Here is a 17,988-nt window from a genome sequence, read left to right as displayed (position 1 = left end):
GCAACTAATTTCCATATCTGTGCATTGTCGCACAGTGGTGCTTTCTTTACGTTCTATGTTGCCATCTATCGAATCCGGCTGGAACTGCGAGAAAGTAACAGGAGTATAGAATGTGCGAGGAGGTATCTCAACTTCTGTTAGACAAAGAGCGCACTACTGTGCGAGAAGGACGGACACACGTGACGTCACAGACAAAGACAGCCATATTGTGCGACAAGGACAGACGTACTTCGCCCTCTAATTTCACGATTATTCGTCAATTACACTTTTCCCTGGTAAAATTTATCAACTTTCAGAATCGCACGACAAAGGTAGAGTCTCTGGCAAGATTCACACACCAATTTCGCCCGGAATTTCCCTTTAATTAATTAGTTATCAACAATTATCGCAGCAAGTGTCGCGGCTATCACGGCACGAATCTGCGATTTTCCATAAATATCAACCTTTTGCGGCATTGATTCGCTCTCTAAGGAATTGTGGAAGCTTCCTTAGATCCTACGCTAAATTCTTCGTGCGTAAAAGTTCGTAAATTGATTACGCGTGGCGAAAATTATGCGAAAATTCACGGCGTCGCCCCTGGGCGACGAGGGGACGTCCGTGGATAATTGTTAAAAACTGAATAATTAGGCACAAATTCCGGTCAAAAGCGATGCCAGAATGTTGTCAGGGATCCCCTCTATATTCTACGATTCCAAAAGTACGGGAATTTGTCCCGGAAACGGAGCAATTGATGAAAATTCAACGAATTAGAAAGAGACGTATGTCTGTCCTTGTCGCACAATATAGCCGTCCTTGTCTGTGACGTCACGCATGTCTGTCCTTGTCGTACAATGTAGCTATCCTGGTCTAACAGGAGTTGAGATACCTCCTCGCACATTCTATGTTCCTGTTACTTTCTCGAAGTTTCAGCCGGATCCGATAGATAGCAGCAGTCCGATAGACAAGGAACGCACCATTGTGCTACAATGGACAGATATGGAAATTAGTTGCACGTTTTCGCAGCTACGTGGCGATAGTGTTTCAAGGTTTATAAATCGGGCAAACAAGTGAATTACAAAAGTGAAAAGAAAAGAGGCGAATTAAGAGGAATAATTTACGAACTTCCCTATGTAAATATACTGAACGAGAATCTGTACAACGAACTCACGTACAATTTACGTTATATTAATTAATTCACGACTTTTTCGGATGTAATTTAAAGCATACAGCCTGATGAAACCTGTATTATTACATTTGAATGAAATTATTCTTGCAGACGTTCGGCATTAACAGAGCATCATCATATAATCGCCTTAGTCTCGATACTCGATGCAATAATCGTTAATTACCCATCGATTGAACAGAAATTCACAATGAAAACCGTCTAAGGAAATTCGTTCGGTGTCCAGTCTTTGTTCCACGGTCCCAAAATCGTCTAAATCTTTCGCAGAAAAGGCTGTGGTCGATGAACGTTCCGTAGGATTGGAGAGAGAAGTATATCTCTGTCCTTGTCGCGCAATACGGCGCTCCTTGTCGCACTAACAGTCGCTGGTACCTGCTTGCAACGTTCTACGTTCCTGTTAACGTTTCTCGATTTTCAGCGAAAAGTCGTGCTTCTCGCTAGATGACTGCAGTCTCAGTAGCGTGTTTATGCCCGAGTTTAGAGGCATCGGGATGGCTCTGACCCTCGCAGTTGACCAGCCCACGGCTATTTTTCCTGCCTGGATCTAGATTATTTCATATTTTGTTGCTTCCATTAATTTATATCGGCGGATTTATTCGATTAAACGTCAACCAGGTACGTAACGTGGTAATAATTATTTCTCTCTTTTCTAAATTATTTTATTTAATGTTGCAGCTACCTTTGAAGGTTGATTGCTGGCTACTACCAGCAGCGACAAGTTAAACAATTGTAAACAATCGTAATCACACGGACTTATACGATATTTCACTCGAATAGCAAGTCATTATTTCTTCACAAACATCTAGGAAATTTATATCGTACTGTGGCGGAGGTGTAGTCGGAGCTAGGTGTGGTGAAAAGAGGAGTTTGCGTTTCGTCCCGGGACTACCGGTGGACTCGTCAGTAAGGCTATGCCCGGTAATTCCTACCTTACACGTAGAGGGAGTCTCGCTAGATGCGGTATTTATATCATGCGCCTGTATATTCGACCGCTAGCGAGATAGGCAGACTCGTCGTCGTCGTAGCCCTCTGGTGGTGGCGGTTGGTACTCGCGGCATGTGTTGCGCCGCGTTGATACCGATCCGCCACAGTACCATTAAACGTATTTATATTGCGTGGAGACGATCGTAGTACAACTGGACAGAAAATGATCCTACGCGAAGAAAATAAATCGAAGATATAGAATAAAAGCTTGTCGTACGAAACAAACGTTATAGACTATAGCAGAGAAAAATATTCGACGGTATTTGACAAGCTTTTCTTCGCTCGTTCGTTCTACGTACAAGCGTAGATTCGCAAGCAAGTCGAGAGATTGCGGCTGACGTGGGTCGTGACGTGGATCGACGAACAGGGAAATAATTGGAAAAGCGTAGCCGCGTATTCTCGCAACTTGCTCGTGCGTACGAAACGAACACGTGACCCTTTATGTTAATACGTCTACGATGATAAAGAAACTTCTGGTCGTTAATTTAGTGGCGCGATACGCATAGTTCGGGCGAACATGACCATGTCGAATCGTAAATCTTGTTAGCCAGTCGTAGCGAAATTCCAAGCGTATGAATATTTAATTTCGCGTACGTTCATTGCAACGGAAGCAATCTGTAGCACTGGACTGGATGCTCCTGTTGCTTAGGCGAACGCAGGAGAAACGAACGGAGAATAGAATGGAATTCACAGGCAGAACTGATTTTTACGGTTGCACTTGTTTTAACATATGCGCGAGAATGAAAAACAGTAGTAGAAACTATAGGAAGAACGTTTTATGGCTCTTTCTAAACTCTGTACGCTTTATTGAATTCCGAAACTTCTCTAATTAATTACAATTAATCGTAATTTCGAGTAATAGTTAATTAATAATCGATACGAAGAAAAACACAAATTTTCTAAATATTAATGTTGAGATAATTACCTCAAGAATAACTCTATACCTTCTCTTTTGTATATCCATGACCTGTTTCGAAGATAATAGAATGTGGCGAAAACAATTCAAAATAAAGAGAGGTGCATATTATTGTGCCCTTAAATATGAATTATGTATTGGGTTACAAGGTCTGGAAACAAAAGAGCTATAAGTAGATTTCTATTGCTGTTTCTTGTAGCCTTCAGCTAGAGCTACACACCAAGGCTAACTTCTTGCTAATGTCCTTTGCTAGAAATACACGAACGTGCTCCCTATCAATAGCTTCTTCTATTGTATTATAACATTGTAAGAGCGAGGATCTGGATCAACATACACTCAACAATTAAGGATCACTTGTTCGTAAGCGTATCGCGTAAACTTTTCCTCCCAATTCCTCGCGTACATTGACGTATTTCAATTACTTGTCCATTGTGTTTTATGTGAAAATTTAGTTGGAATAAATAGCGAGGCAAAAGCGAGGTGATTTCTCGACCGTTTCTGGTCCCACGATTTTGAAGTCGAATTTTGTGCCAAATGATAACTTGCGAGACGTCGATCGCTAGAAATTTTCCAGTCGAGCTGACAATTACTTTCTGAACTGTACACAGCGGCTGAAAGATGTGAAAATTCGTTAACGCGTCAAGTTCTTACTCTTTGGTCCATTTATAGTTCAAAAGATTGCTCGTTCGATTTGCAGATTTTATTGAAACGTTTTGGTAGGTGATTGTTTACCGTGTCAGATCGATAAAACGTTCTGACAAGAATCTGTGGACCAACGTCGGCTAAGATAAAGGAAGAACACGATATCTGCGGTAATTTATCTTTTTTTCTATCGCGCTTTCATCGCATATCCTTGCAAGGAAGCATCCGCCGTTGATAATACGCCCCTAAGGCGAAGGATAATCGTCGATAATCTATTACATCGTCGATCCTGGCTTCGTGTTTCTTTTTTTACCTACCTTTTTCTCACCTGCTTCGCTCGCAGGCTTCTAAAGTTTCCACCAGAAACGTTTCAATTTCGAACCATCGTCTTTCAACCGTTCTATCTCAAACCTATTTTGAGGTTAGATCCATACGAGGTTAGTTCCACACGAGATACTTGAAAATACGTTATTTTCGTGTTGTGTTTTCGAAAATATAATTTTAACGTTGCTCAACTTATACGAAATAACACGAACGAAAATTATTCCATTCGAGAAACGCTTATTCGTAACGCGTGCATTTTTTCTGTGTGTATTCGTTCATAGATCGACACAGTTTCTCTTCGTTGTATTATTGTTCACGGTGTCCATTTCAATCTGTCGTTGACGGTGAACAAAAGTGTTGAGGTTGTTGACTGATAGAAGAACGAGTGGATGAATTTGTAATATAATAGAAAAATGTATTGAAATAAATAAAGGTATAAATATAACGTATAAGATTATGCTGATCCAGATCCTTATTCTCTTAGTGTTACTATACAATAGAATAGATAGGGAGCAGGTTCATATATTTATAGCAAAAGGACATTACCAAAAAAGTTAACCTTGTAGCTCTAGCTAAAAGCTACAAGAAACATAAATAGAAATCTATTTATTAGTTGCTTTGTTCCTAGACGTTGTAATCCAAAACATAATAATAAGGGCACAATAATATACACCTCTGCTTGTTTAGAATATTTTTGTTTCACTAAATTTTATTTTCTGCCTAGGTCTCCAGGTCTCCAGGTCAGAGTTTTTCTTGAAGTAGTTACTTCGACAAAAAGGAATTTTCTTTTTTTAACGTGACTCCTTCTTCTTTAATGGGCGCCTTTTCTTCTTCTTAATGAAACGTTAGAGTCATGACTACGACAAGGATTCTATTATAGCAAGTAATACGCTATAATCCTTTACATTTTATTTATCGAATCCTGATTGTCTTACTTTTATAATTATCTTTACCACTGTGTTATTCGACGAATTTTACGCCATCTCTTTCTCTAATTTTATTTTACTTTGCTCGTCTGCCCTTTCTTACTTACCTTCTCATTCCCTTTTACGCTATTCCGTTTGTTATAAAAAAATTTCGTATAAAAACCACGTTATATATTTACGGACCACAAGTTACGGGATCACCTAACAAAAATATTAAGATTATGAAACAACGCGAATTGTAATTGTATCGTAGTAGCATGAAGCTCGTCATCCGCATAGCGTGACGCGAATGGCTGTAGAAAAACGCTATTGTTTACCGACTCGTTATTTATATTGCGACGTGTCGCAGTGAACTACGTTAACTGTTATAACAAAGATAAGCGAAACGCTATGGAACCTACACTCTTACACGATTATTCGCCTCACGTGACCAGGCAGCGAGAATGGAAGAAATTATTGATGATACCTTTCGAGGACCTCTCGTGAAGAAGTGTTAGCTGCGACTCTTCCAAATAAAACGCGATTATTTATTTATGCGGTCATTTTTCATTTAGGAAACGTGCTTCGCGCGATAAATTTTATTCCTCGTTTTAATTACCTTCAAGATAGAGTAGGTTTAAAAGCATTTCCAACTTTTCACTTGCTCAGTTACTTATTCATCGACGATGAGTCACTTTTCATTGACAATCGGGCGTTTTCGGTTTTTAAAAACTGTGAAATAACAATTAGCGTGAAAATGTCGCAGTTTCACCGTGTTAATATCTACTTATGACAATTTCAGAAATTCTGCTAAATTTACGATCAGTCACTTTTCCTCTCTGCTATTTCTTCGTCGAAGAAGTATAGGAAGATCGTAGATACAGTAATGTCACGGTTTGATTATGTTGATCGTCATTTATGGTAATTTCGTCAATTATACCGTGGAATAATTACAATCGACAAGGCAGAGAATTATGCTATTCGCTTGTTAAATATCGACGATTCTTATTCCTGCAAATTCACGCAAGTTGCTACGTTCTAATATTTTATTACGTAGCGATCATAACGTTGATTTCTAATCAAACGAAAGTTGTCTTTCTATATCGCAAAGAAGAAAAATGTATATAAATGTATTTTGTAAGAAAAACAATTTATTCAATTGATACCATTTTTATACCAATTATGAACATATTTTTTGGTTTTACCGATTAATACAAGTCCCTCGCGAATACGCTCGACAATCGCACGCCTCTCACGCTCTCATACGATTAAATCTACTTATCGATCTATCGGTCTTTCATCCTTATCTAAATTTCACTAATCGTTAACCCTTAGATCATCGTTTTGTCATAATCGAACGTTCCAAATAAATTTACAGAATTGTTACGATCACTTCGTTGAAAAATCGTGGAAAATCAGTGGCTATGATATTTCCCAAGAAGGCAGATCTTGAAGATCCACGTGGTCGTGAAAACGAATTAATTACAATAGTTCCAGGGTTAAGATTGATTATTCGATCGAATACAAATCTTTGTTCGTCGACGTATTAAAATTCGATAATTACGGTCATAACCATAAGACGCGATCGCACGGTTTAACAATTATTTCGACGATTGTAATTAGAGACATTGAAAAAATATCAACTTCTTACGGTGATATCTCGCTCTCAATCGGACGATCGATTAATCTTAACAGTAGATATAATACAATTCGTACGTACGCAAAAAAGGACCAAAGTCTTTGGTGAATTTTCGGGCGTGGCGATTTTTTACATTTTCACTGAATTTTCATCTCGACCCGAACAATACCATTCGACTAGGTCCGACTTATAATATATCTTTGGTCCTCTAGCCGCTATGATTCTTTGCCAGACATCGAATTTCTAGTGAAATCGTTTAGTCCTTTTTTTTTCCTTTCTGCCTCGTTTCTCTCCTAATTCGACGAGAACATAAAATTATTTACAATACATAGTCCCCGAATTTTTTCTTCTCGCAATTACTTTTGTGCAATTAGTACAATTTGAAGGGCGGAACGTATCGAAGAACAGCGCTTAACTAATAATTTCTTTAACGAGTGGTTCCAAGCTCGAGAAATTGCCGATAAAAAGATACAAGTTTCCGATTTATGGGATTTTTCTTTCAACTAGATCGAATTTAACGCGAGTTTAAATCTGTTTTTTGCTTTCGATGGCACCGGTGGAGTTTCGGTACTTAAGCAGAAATTTTTATCGCAAATAAAAAGCACATGAGATTTTGTCATTTAATTTCTCTATGAGAATCTAAATAAAACTAATATTAATTGCACAAGATGAATAAACATTTCTTTGGCTTTGGAAAATACAATTCTTTTTATAATTTCTATACTTTTCGAAAAAGGAATTTTACAAGCTAATAAAAAATAAGACTTCTACCTAAACATAAAATTAACATTATCCATACACATTTTTTACAATTCTAGATATAAATTTCGTACATATTTAAAAATATCGCGCGAATAATTGCCAAGCAATCGCATTGCTTTATTAAGAAAAATCCGCTTATTTTTTTTATAATAATTCATCTTCGTATTTGCGATCAAAAATTCCTAAACTAAAAAGTACGATGAAATAGCGTTATTAATAAAAACGACTAATTTAAATAAGACACGTTCCTTTGAAATAGACCTTCTGTCCACTCGTGAGTCTGATTGCAGGAGGTAGAAATAGTAAAAAATATGAAAAATACCGGGCAGCATGGTGATTATTGCGGCACGACTGTACATTTAATCGATACTCGATCGATATTTAATTATTATATAAAAACACACTTCGAAAGAACTTCTTACTTTCCAATCTCTCGAGTGGCAATTTAATTACAATTAGCTACACTTTATACTGTATCTTCGTTATCGTCGTCTCTTTTAGAGATGACGATGGCATACAAAGTTTTACAAGATTCAAATTCAATTATTTTTCGTCCCACAGATTTGATCAGATATCTAAAGATCAGATATGTTACAAGATTGTTTATACATTTTTTCTTACAACACTAACAAATGGTTTTTATATTTTTATATGAAATACCAAGATCTACGGAATTATACTTCGCTCGACACATTGCCACTCGAGCGATTAAGTGATTAGCAAAATCGCTTCTAAATGTAAATGAGCATACAACTAAGTATTTGAAAACCCTGCACGTGCAATTGGTAACGCTGGCTCGGATATAATATTATACGGATTTATACGCGCCGATATATGTGTACACACATGCAAACACACGATAGCGTCTTTTCTTTTTCGCGAAATACGCCGCTGAATTTCATTAGTAATATCGAAAATCAATACTCTTTTTTTTTTTTTTTTAAACTAAAAAATTCCATAGTCTTCTATAATTTCTTTAATTTTTCCTAAATACGTATCTTTGTACGTTACACGCACGTATATACGTGTACATATGTATACACACGTATCTGCTTGCTTGTATGTGTGTATATATATACATATATATAATTATATATATGTATATAATTATACACACATATGTATATATAACATATAATTTTTGTCAATATATATCTATATAAGATGTATATTTATATATATACATGTACATTACATACCGAAAGTACAGCAATAATGGACGGCTGAAGGTTCCCTACCTCAAAACAGTGGTCGATCTCGTAACACTCGCCGAGGACCGCTAGTTTAGCTCGAGAAATATGCAAAAGCGTGCCTCCCCTAAGGCGTTTTTTCATTGTTGAACAGCTCGCAGGTATACAAGTACCGGTTATTAACAGGGCCAGCCACTTGGAACAGGTGTCTGCCTACATCTAATACGTTCGTTACGCAGTTCGAATCTTCCTTTGACGATAGAAAATGCAAATTTGTTGCGTTCGAAATATAAGCGATTGTTCGTGGAATGCGTGATTCTTCGATCACGATGGTCGTACTTTTGTCCGCTTTGAATCTCGATCGAACTACCGTGCATCGTATAAACGAGCATTCTCCCTCGTTTGTTCTTCCGATCTTTTAATATTTCCGTGTTTTGCATACGAGCGTGAACAGAGGGTGTTGAGAAAGAACGTAACGTTCCAAAGACGTGGAAACATGTGATTCGAGTCGTTTGGAAAAACGATAGTTCTCTTCTGTACAACGTACGATCGTTGGTTGTACTGGAAGTTACGAAATTTGTTAAAATATGATTCTTTCATTCGTCACGTAGCAATTGTAATTAAGAGTAGTTCATTTTTCGAGTCGATTTCGAACTTTTATAATATTTCTTTCGATTGGAATTTCTCTTCTTTAAGGAATTTCTCCGAGGATTGTTAAAATCTGAACAAAGTGTAGCTTTACCAAGTGTAGCTACAGCAACATCCCTAAAGAATACTTGAACTTCAAATCTACCGCAGTTACCGAAACGAGAATAGATTTCATATCTATTTGATACTAATAACACACGCTCTTTTTCTTATCTTGTTATCTTCAACAAACCTCTCAACACCCTACACACATACTGTATCATCCTATCCATCCATTATCTTCCAATTTGCATCCGCATATCCATCTCTTCCTTATCTCTCATTTTGCTATGTATAGTACTTCTCTCTCTTCAACTGTGCCTCTTCGGCATTCACGCGGGGACAAAGAGCAAGAAGAAGGAAATGACAGGCAGACGGTGTTCGTGACAAGATCGTGAAAGAATCTCAACTATTACCGGGGACAGGTATCATGTGATAACCGGGGGCAGGTTGTAGAGGAGGAGAGTGTTTGACGTTGGCGGGCTGCGAGGGTAGTTGGAGCGAGCGATAATCGAGCGCCGGGGCGGCTGGATGCTGTCCTTCTCGATGACGTCGCAGATCCACCTTCCTCTGGAACGCCTTGTCGCAGAGACCACACTGGAACGGTTTGTAGCCCGTGTGCTTGCGCATGTGCGTGATCAGATTGCTGCTCTGGGAGAACGCCTTGCCACACACCACGCATTTATGCGGCTTCTCACCTGCAACAGCGATTTACGGATGGTTTCACCTTAGAAATTTGAGAAACTTTGAAACTCGCTATTTTTACTCATTTTCTTTTTACAGTTAGTCAATTACGAAGCTTGCTGTCTCCTCTGTCTCGTGACACGTGTCACGTTGTTCTTTAAACGATTATTTATCATTTCTGACGATTTTACCTGGTTTCTTTAGTATATTTGTTGGTTACCGTAGATATGTTCATAGACAAAGGAATCGAATAAATCACAATGTTTTTCCCTATCATGTGTTATAATTTTCTCTGTGCTTATAATTCGCGATAGTTAAGCTTCAACATTTATATTTGTTCTTTTTCAACCTTGCTATGATACTCGAATTTTTATTACTCGTTCTACGTGTTGCTTCAACGAGCAAGAGGATCTTTAACCCTTTGCACTCGGAATTTTATTTCAATTTCGTTACCAGCAGCTCCCAACGCTTTTACTTTAACTAAAAAGTAACAATTTAAATAAATAAAGGAAGACAGAAATTCGCTTAAGTACCAGTGTATTATTCAAACTATTGTTGTATTTTGTAATTTTTAAGCGTATGATATATCTTGAAACAATTTCCAAGAATCTTTCGAGCGACAAAGAATCTTTCCTGAGATAGAAGCTGATGTCGAGTCACGCTACAAGGGGTTAAAATGTTTTAAGGAAAATTTTGGTTTATAGTTACATCGTGTGGAATAGTTGATAATAGTTCACTGTTGCGCGATAAATAGCAACAGAAGCACGATCGAGGCTAAAACGACGCAAATTATGCCACAGGATTAATAAATCCTCTGTCAGATGAAATTTGCTAAACCTAACGATTTTTCATTTATACTATGTTACGCGTAAAAGTATTTGAACATAAACTGCAAACATCGTATTTCTGGCAACAAAGTATCTCACGCGTTTACAGTTACTCATCGTGACAAATAATCGTGAAGCAGGTTGCAAATTCGATTAACGAGCGAGGAAAGAAGTCGAACGCGATTTGGAATAATGAGTCAAGGTGAAGCTGAGCGCACCTGAATCAACCTATAAATCGTGGCGATCTGTTTGTCGCCGACAGTTGGAGCAATCTGTTTGCGTCAACGTCGAGAAAAGTGTCCTCCATTGCGCTTCTTTTTCTTTCAGGCGATTCAACCTTTCAAACCTTTAAACTGTTCTTGCAAATTAAAAAAAAAAAAAAAGAATTTTTGAATACAATACATTTTACAAAAGAAACCCGATAAACTACTAGAAAACAGAGTTTATTAGTTCACCGATTCAACGCTACCATCCTACAAAGATATTAACTAGAATATCTCTTTTTTTTTCCTATTTTACGACATATTTACAGCTGGCTGCCTAGAGCCAAGCAGCAAATTTGATACGTGAGATTGTGTCGTGGACAGTGGATAACACGCAACAACGTTTCAATTGTATTCTATTTTGTGTGCTGTAAGTCGGTTGGTAGGTTCTGTTATCTTTCGTCTTCCTACTGTCGGTGTATGTCTCAACTAGAATATCAATAATAAAAATCCCTATAAAGAGAAAAGGCGAGTAAAAGAGTAAAAATCGAATATCGCTTATAACTCAGTCCACGAGCTATAAAGATTGCGAGCAAAGAATAAATTTCAAGCGGCGCGACATCGCGTTACACGTTGAATACGGTTGCCTCTAAATATTCATAGTGTACCACTCTAACTGCTTTTTAAATACCTGTTTTTAAATATGTCCGAGCGGATATCAGAGCGTAATTCAGTGCGCACGACGTTCCGAGCAAACAGAGGATGGCTATTAAGCGCGAACGCCCGCCAAGTTCCGCTGGTGAACCGTGCAGAAGAAAATTCCAGGAAACTTAAATATTTGCTCGAGAACCATTATCAGCCTGGTTTTAAGAACGATCTTTTATGCGGATCGGGCTACCGATAAGAGGAAAAACTCGTTCGGAGGAGACCTCGAGCGGTCGTCTAACGATGATCGTCTCGATAAATCGTGCAAACAGCCCCGGTTAACCTCTCTTTCTCTATCTCGAAAAATTCCAGGCAAACACTGGAACCGATTGTAAAATGCCGATAAAACGGCTCATACGTAAGTTGCGTACCGCGGGGGTCCCATCGTCGTTAAGATTCTATCGAGAAGAAATTAATTTTCGTCCTGGCCGACGTCACCGTGATCGTGCGACATTTATCTCCGAGGGTGCAAAAACTCGCGGTGTGGAGGGGAAAAAAAAAAGAGGGAATTCTCATCGCGGTTAGGTTCGTGGATTGCTCGTTTTTCCGATTATCCACGGCCAACGTGTGACATTTTCTCGATCGACTATAGGCTAATATGTACAATAATTATTTGCAGAGAAATTGTGCACGGGGTGTAAGAAGAGACGAGAAGATTATTAAGTATGTATAAAGATCGTTGCTACGTATAATAATGATTTGGAGAGGGGAAACTGTGAACGGAACGGCAGCGTGAGAAGAGAAGATTGCTGGGGGATACAGCAGAAAAGAAGAGAAAAAAGGGAAAGAGAAAAAGAGTGGAGAAGAAGGTGGAAAGGAGTAGGGAAGATGAAAAAAAAAAGTATGGCAGTGAAAGGAGAACGGATAGTAAAAGCAAAAGAGAGAGAGAGAGGTGAGAAATAGCAATGTGTAATGGAGAAAAGAAGAAATAAATTGAATAGAAAAAGGAACAAGTATAAGTCAAGCGGGGAAGAGATGGAAACGAAGGAAATGCAAGATGATTATCTGTTTCCTTTTCGAATCAGCAATTAGAACTAATATTCACGATTTAGTTCCTTCTTTATGTTCCAGGATGAGGAATCTACCAATGAAGAGACGCGCAATGCTTCGATTCGTGATGTTCGATGCTTCATTCTTGAATTTGGAATGAACGGAATGTCAAAGTAATCGTGACGAATCTTGTTCGCGAAAAATTAGAAGCAATTGGAAAGAAGTGAAAATTGGTAGGGAAATATGACAACCGACCTAAACGAAACTTTTTATCTTTCCTATACTTATTACCATTCGTACCATAAAGAATAAAAATAGACGAATACAAAATTAATTAGAGAGGTATAAAGAAGAGAATAAAGTACCAACTTGCAATCAATAAAAAAGCGTAAGGGTATCGGAAGAGAATGAAAGAGGCGACCGATAACACTCTCTTGTAGAGCGATAAAAATGTCACCAGCAATCGTCACACGGCTTCCCTTTCGTTTTCCTTCGTTTCTCAGTCAACGTACATATATTGCTTGCGAATCGATTTGCATCGATATATCATCGGACTTATCGGGTCCGCTATAAATACGAACAATGGCGGAACGCGACGATGATGACGCCTTGTTATCACAAGCGTTGGTTCGTTTGTGTCACCGCTTAGGACGACGCGAGGAAAAATACCATTATCGTAATTGTTCGCTCGGCTTTCGATCTACCTAACCCTTTTATAACTAATGAAAGATGGTTGTCTACACGAGTATCCTCATCGAGTGGTGCTACGTTATTATCGAAATGATTTTCCCGTAAATTAAACATGGCGAACATAGCTGCGTCAGCGTACGATTTTTTAGACACAATTCTAAATAGATTGATAGACGAAGGTGACGATATTACACAAAGGAATTATTAACGATGCTTTCCAATAAGTCGAACAGGATTCTACGGTACCGTTAAAGATAGCACATAGTTACATAGAAGTAACTCGAACATTAAATGTTCCGGGCAATAAAATTATCTGATTGCTGAAAGTTTGAGTTTTCTTACAAAGATTCTATTTTTTAGGAAATGAGATATTTTGACTAGTGAAGCATGTTCTATTGCACTTACAATGACGAACAAAAGAAAACTATGTTGGTAACAAGTTGTTTATTTTGGAGCATTATATCTGCTTGTCGTTTCTCATCTGTCAATCACAATCTTATTTTCTAAAATTATGCTGTTTCTTCGTATTACTCACAAAGTTTCTATTTTTTAGGAAATGAAATATTTTGATTAGTAAAGTATATTCTATTGCACTTACAATGGCGAACAAAAGAAAACTATGTTGGTAACAAGTTGTTTATTTTGGAGCATTATATCTGCTTGCCCTTTCTCATCTGTCAATCACAATCTTATTTTCTAAAATTATGCTGTCTCTTCGTATTATTTAAAATTTGTTTTGTACACCACTGTAAGTATGTACATAAAAATATCCATTATAATATTTAATAAGTAAACTAATTTTCTATCCAGGTACCATTTTTCTAATTATTTTCTTGGAAATATGCATTCGTATAAATATACGGAATCTAGTTATTAGCATTCATTGGATTTTACGCGTTTACTACAACGTGTGCAAGAACCTAACAGGAGAAATTCCCCATGAAGAGGAGGAAACACCTAATGACACAGAATCGGTCGCGTGCTTATATGTATTTCGATCACAGAAACGTTCTGTATGGCCAGCTAAAGAGTTCCACTTTGCATATCAGAGGAACAACATATTGCAGCGGAAGCGTAATGTCTTTTCAAAAGCTCTTTCGACGGTGTACGGCGGGCAAACGATTTTCATCTTGTAGTTTCCCAAGTGAAAGCGTCACGGAGTAATAAATTTTTCATTACACTGCAAGAAGTTTCTTCCTAGACTGTGGCTTGGGTCAAAAAAAAAAAAAAATGTCAAATTCATCTTCTCACGAATTCATTTAGCACGCTGACAACGCAGCCAGACAAAGAAAAGTTTGATTTGAAATGAAATGATTTAAAAATAAAAGCGATAAAGGAAATTCCGATCAATCGTGAATCTTTTGTTTGATTTTGTTTGCTTTAGTCGAGCGGCTGGATGGATTTAAAATAAACTGATTAATCAAGATCATACTTGGAGAAATTTTGTTTGGAATAAAAATAAAAAGTAACGACCTGAAATAACCACTTCTTTCGACTAATTTATCATTTTTATTGAAACTGAGTTTATTTTACGTGTCAAAATTAAAGAGGACATTCTTTGTTTCAGTCAAGGTGATTGCCGAATAAAATATAAAAGATAATTAAATATTAACGTATCGATCGAATGCAGCAGATCGCTAGGAAAAGCAACAAATTGTTGCGATATCTTAAAATATATAGAAAAGCTTCTTTCAAAGTAATTTTAAAGCAATAAAAATTCGCGTTCTTTAAAAAATATACAAAAGCTGCTTTCAAGTTTATCTTCGGTGCAATAGATATTATTAAGTATTCGTTATTCAAATGTAACTTTGAAAAAATTACCTGTGCACTTTAAATTCCGTTCGAATCTCGATACGTGTGTATATTTCGCCTATAACAAATTCGATTCTTAAAATTTCACCGTTCAATCGTTCGAGTCTAATTCTATCGTGTTTGCGTTTCTGCTGCGATGTTAATTAATTATACTTGAACTTGAACGGACTCTGCGATCTCTGTACACCGCGTTACGTTCTTTTATTTTTTCCTTTCGTGATTCCTGTCTGTGTTTGCGCGACAGATAACGCCAAAAATGTGACGTGTACTCGTGAAATTGTATGCGGGCTTGATAAACTCGACGTTGCAACTGGCGATCAGAGCCGAAAAAACATTCGAAAACACAGCCGGCAAAAATCGTGATCCTTCTGTTTGTCCAAATGTTTCCGCGTCATGATACGCACAGTATCGGTATTTATCGAGTAATCGTAGAAAAAGCCACGAAATCCCACTGATTAAGTGGTAATTCAAGTGGTTCTTATTACCTTGGTTTTCTAATGACATAATAAACGCACTTACCGTACGTTAAACGTTCAATAAAAAATTATCAATCCGTAGAAATTTCCACAACGTACGATTGCTTATCAATATTTTTGTAAAACTTAACATTCGAATCTAACGTAATATCGAAAATCATTGCCAGTAAACAGTTGTACAATAAAAAAAAAAAAATGAACTATTGTTAGCAAAATATATAACATAATCGTGTTTCAATTGTAAAATTCTACGACCTTTTCTTCCCTTTAGAGCGAATATAGAATTACAAAAACAACAACTATCTAAACTAAAAGCTTCGCAGAATCATAATTTAAGAAGCGAAATCGATATCATAATCGTTTCCAACTGCTGAAAGTTCAACTGAAAGACGATGATCTCCCAAGTTTACACAGCACCTGCACCTTTCGCCTTTTAGAAAATCTCATCGTCGAGGGTGAACGATCGCGCGTGCATGACCATCGCAGCGAAAATACGTTAAAAAGGAAGCGACCGGTCGTTAGAATTACTCGCCATAGAATTATTGATTTGGCAAGCAAGTGATTGCGGATTTTGTCGATACCACCTAACGACAAAATCCGCGATCACTTAGTTGCCAAGCCGGTACAATCTCGTAAAGGCGTATCAAAAGAAGGAGGAAATTTGAAAGCAATTTCAGCCGATGGGTAATATTTATCAAGTGTGTCAGCAACCGATGAACGCGCGTATTCGTCCTCTTGTACGCGTACGTGGCCATGTATCGATCCATCTCGACTCTCATTACCGAGCCCTTAGCGGTCGACTTAAATATTTACCGTCTGAAACGTTTACTTCGTGGCCGATTTTAATGATAGCACTGGATACTCGGCCTTTTCGCGTGTGTGTCGACACGTGCGTGTGTTTTGGTAGCAGCCCGCCAGTTTAATTATGCAGCGACCGCTTAATGAACTTCATGTAATGGCGTCGCGTGGATTATCTGGGACCAACGTCGTCCACCAACAGTGGATTTTCATGTATCGGAAATCGTCTGATTCGGAATCTTATTCGTCCCTCGTTTCAAAGTTTCTTCAGAGTCAATGATTCGTACGAGTATCTACGTTTGTATATTGCTTACGTATTCTGATAATAAAATTAAGAAATTATTACAAGATACAGTCGACTGGTATGGCTTTTCATTATTATTGTTATTATTATTATTATACGACGAATATATAATAAAATAAAGCGAAATGGAAAGTAGGAAATCTAATTTTCATACGAACACGAAATTGAACGTTTTAGCCTTAATTGAAATATCGCTTTAGTAAGCGATAGAGAAAAGAAAGCAGTAAACTATCGTCTAACAACGATAACTCGACGTGATAGATTAGTGGAGTGGACGGTGCAAGAATCTGCAATCGAAACTTTTTAATGCGAACACGACAATAAAATTCCTCGATATACTCATTTCGATATAAAGCGATGTTTCATCGGCTTTTGCCAGGCAAGAGGACAATTTCAATGAAAGTACATGTTAGGGTATGCAATTTACCATGATGTGCGTGTATCAACGAAGAAAGACCACCGCATGTATGTAAAACTTTAGCGATAACCTCCCTTAGATCGCTGCTTCCTGTTCTATGTCTTTCTTATATTTATTTTCAATTGCTTATATCGCTGGTTTGAGGGGAAACTTGCTCACCTATTGTCTATTCGAAAGAACTATAGCTATGTTATTTCTCTATCCAGACGTTTTCTTACTCTTTCTTTCCTTATTTTCTGTTTAAATTTCACAGCAATCAGAAAGAGATGTAACAATGTATGACGCGTAATGTATCGCAATTCTGCGCGTATTTTCTACTTTATAACTCGAGTATCATTGAGAATAATTCTATTCTTTTAATGTTCTCTAAATTCCACTTTTCCTCCTACTATTTCTACTATTCCAATTCTACCTTTTAATTCTTTCCTAATTCTTTTAATTCTACCTTTTGATCCTTTCTTTTTTAATTTAATCGTCAATTTCTATTGGCAAAAAGTGGATATTATTTTTATTATCCAAATAATCTCGCCAATTTCGAATAGAAAGATTTAAACAAAATGTAACTTTGCTTCATCGTAAAATGTATATGGCAATATTACTTAAAATTGCTCAGGTATAACGCAAATGAGATTATTACAACGATCATAGGAGAAACGACGCTGAGAACGTTTTCTATTTGTTGTATTTTGTTGAGAATTAAATGTGAAATAAAATTTCAAACGTGTTGTCGCGAAGAGGTAAGAACAGGGTGGATACTGTGACGACGAGGCGTGTCGTATCTCCCACAGGAATTATTTATACGGCAAAGTTTCGCTATAGAAAAGTCCGGCAAACAATTTACAAACTGCGTGTAACCACTGTTCAGCCCGG

At 37.4% G+C, this 17,988-nt stretch overlaps 1 protein-coding gene across 2 annotated transcripts in view; it reads right to left on the bottom strand.

The window, feature by feature from the left end:
- Nucleotides 1-8,451: 8,451 nt before the first annotated feature.
- LOC117243161 (zinc finger protein 628-like) overlaps nucleotides 8,452-17,988 on the bottom strand; it is a 33,606-nt gene continuing 24,069 nt past the window's right edge. For both annotated transcript variants that reach the window (XM_033510410.1, XM_033510411.1), the window contains one exon: nucleotides 8,452-9,909. In XM_033510410.1, the coding sequence (XP_033366301.1) occupies nucleotides 9,617-9,909 (293 nt within the window). In that variant the 3' untranslated portion in view covers nucleotides 8,452-9,616. The remainder of the gene's footprint in view (nucleotides 9,910-17,988) is intronic.

This window comes from Bombus vosnesenskii, unplaced genomic scaffold (genome assembly GCF_011952255.1).
Source record: "Bombus vosnesenskii isolate JDL3184/JDL3185 unplaced genomic scaffold, Bvos_JDL3184-5_v1.1 scf7180000013265, whole genome shotgun sequence".
Lineage (NCBI taxonomy): Eukaryota > Metazoa > Arthropoda > Insecta > Hymenoptera > Apidae > Bombus > Bombus vosnesenskii.
The sequence above is the reverse complement of the archived record's forward strand: the minus strand, read 5'-3'. Positions and strand labels throughout refer to the sequence as shown.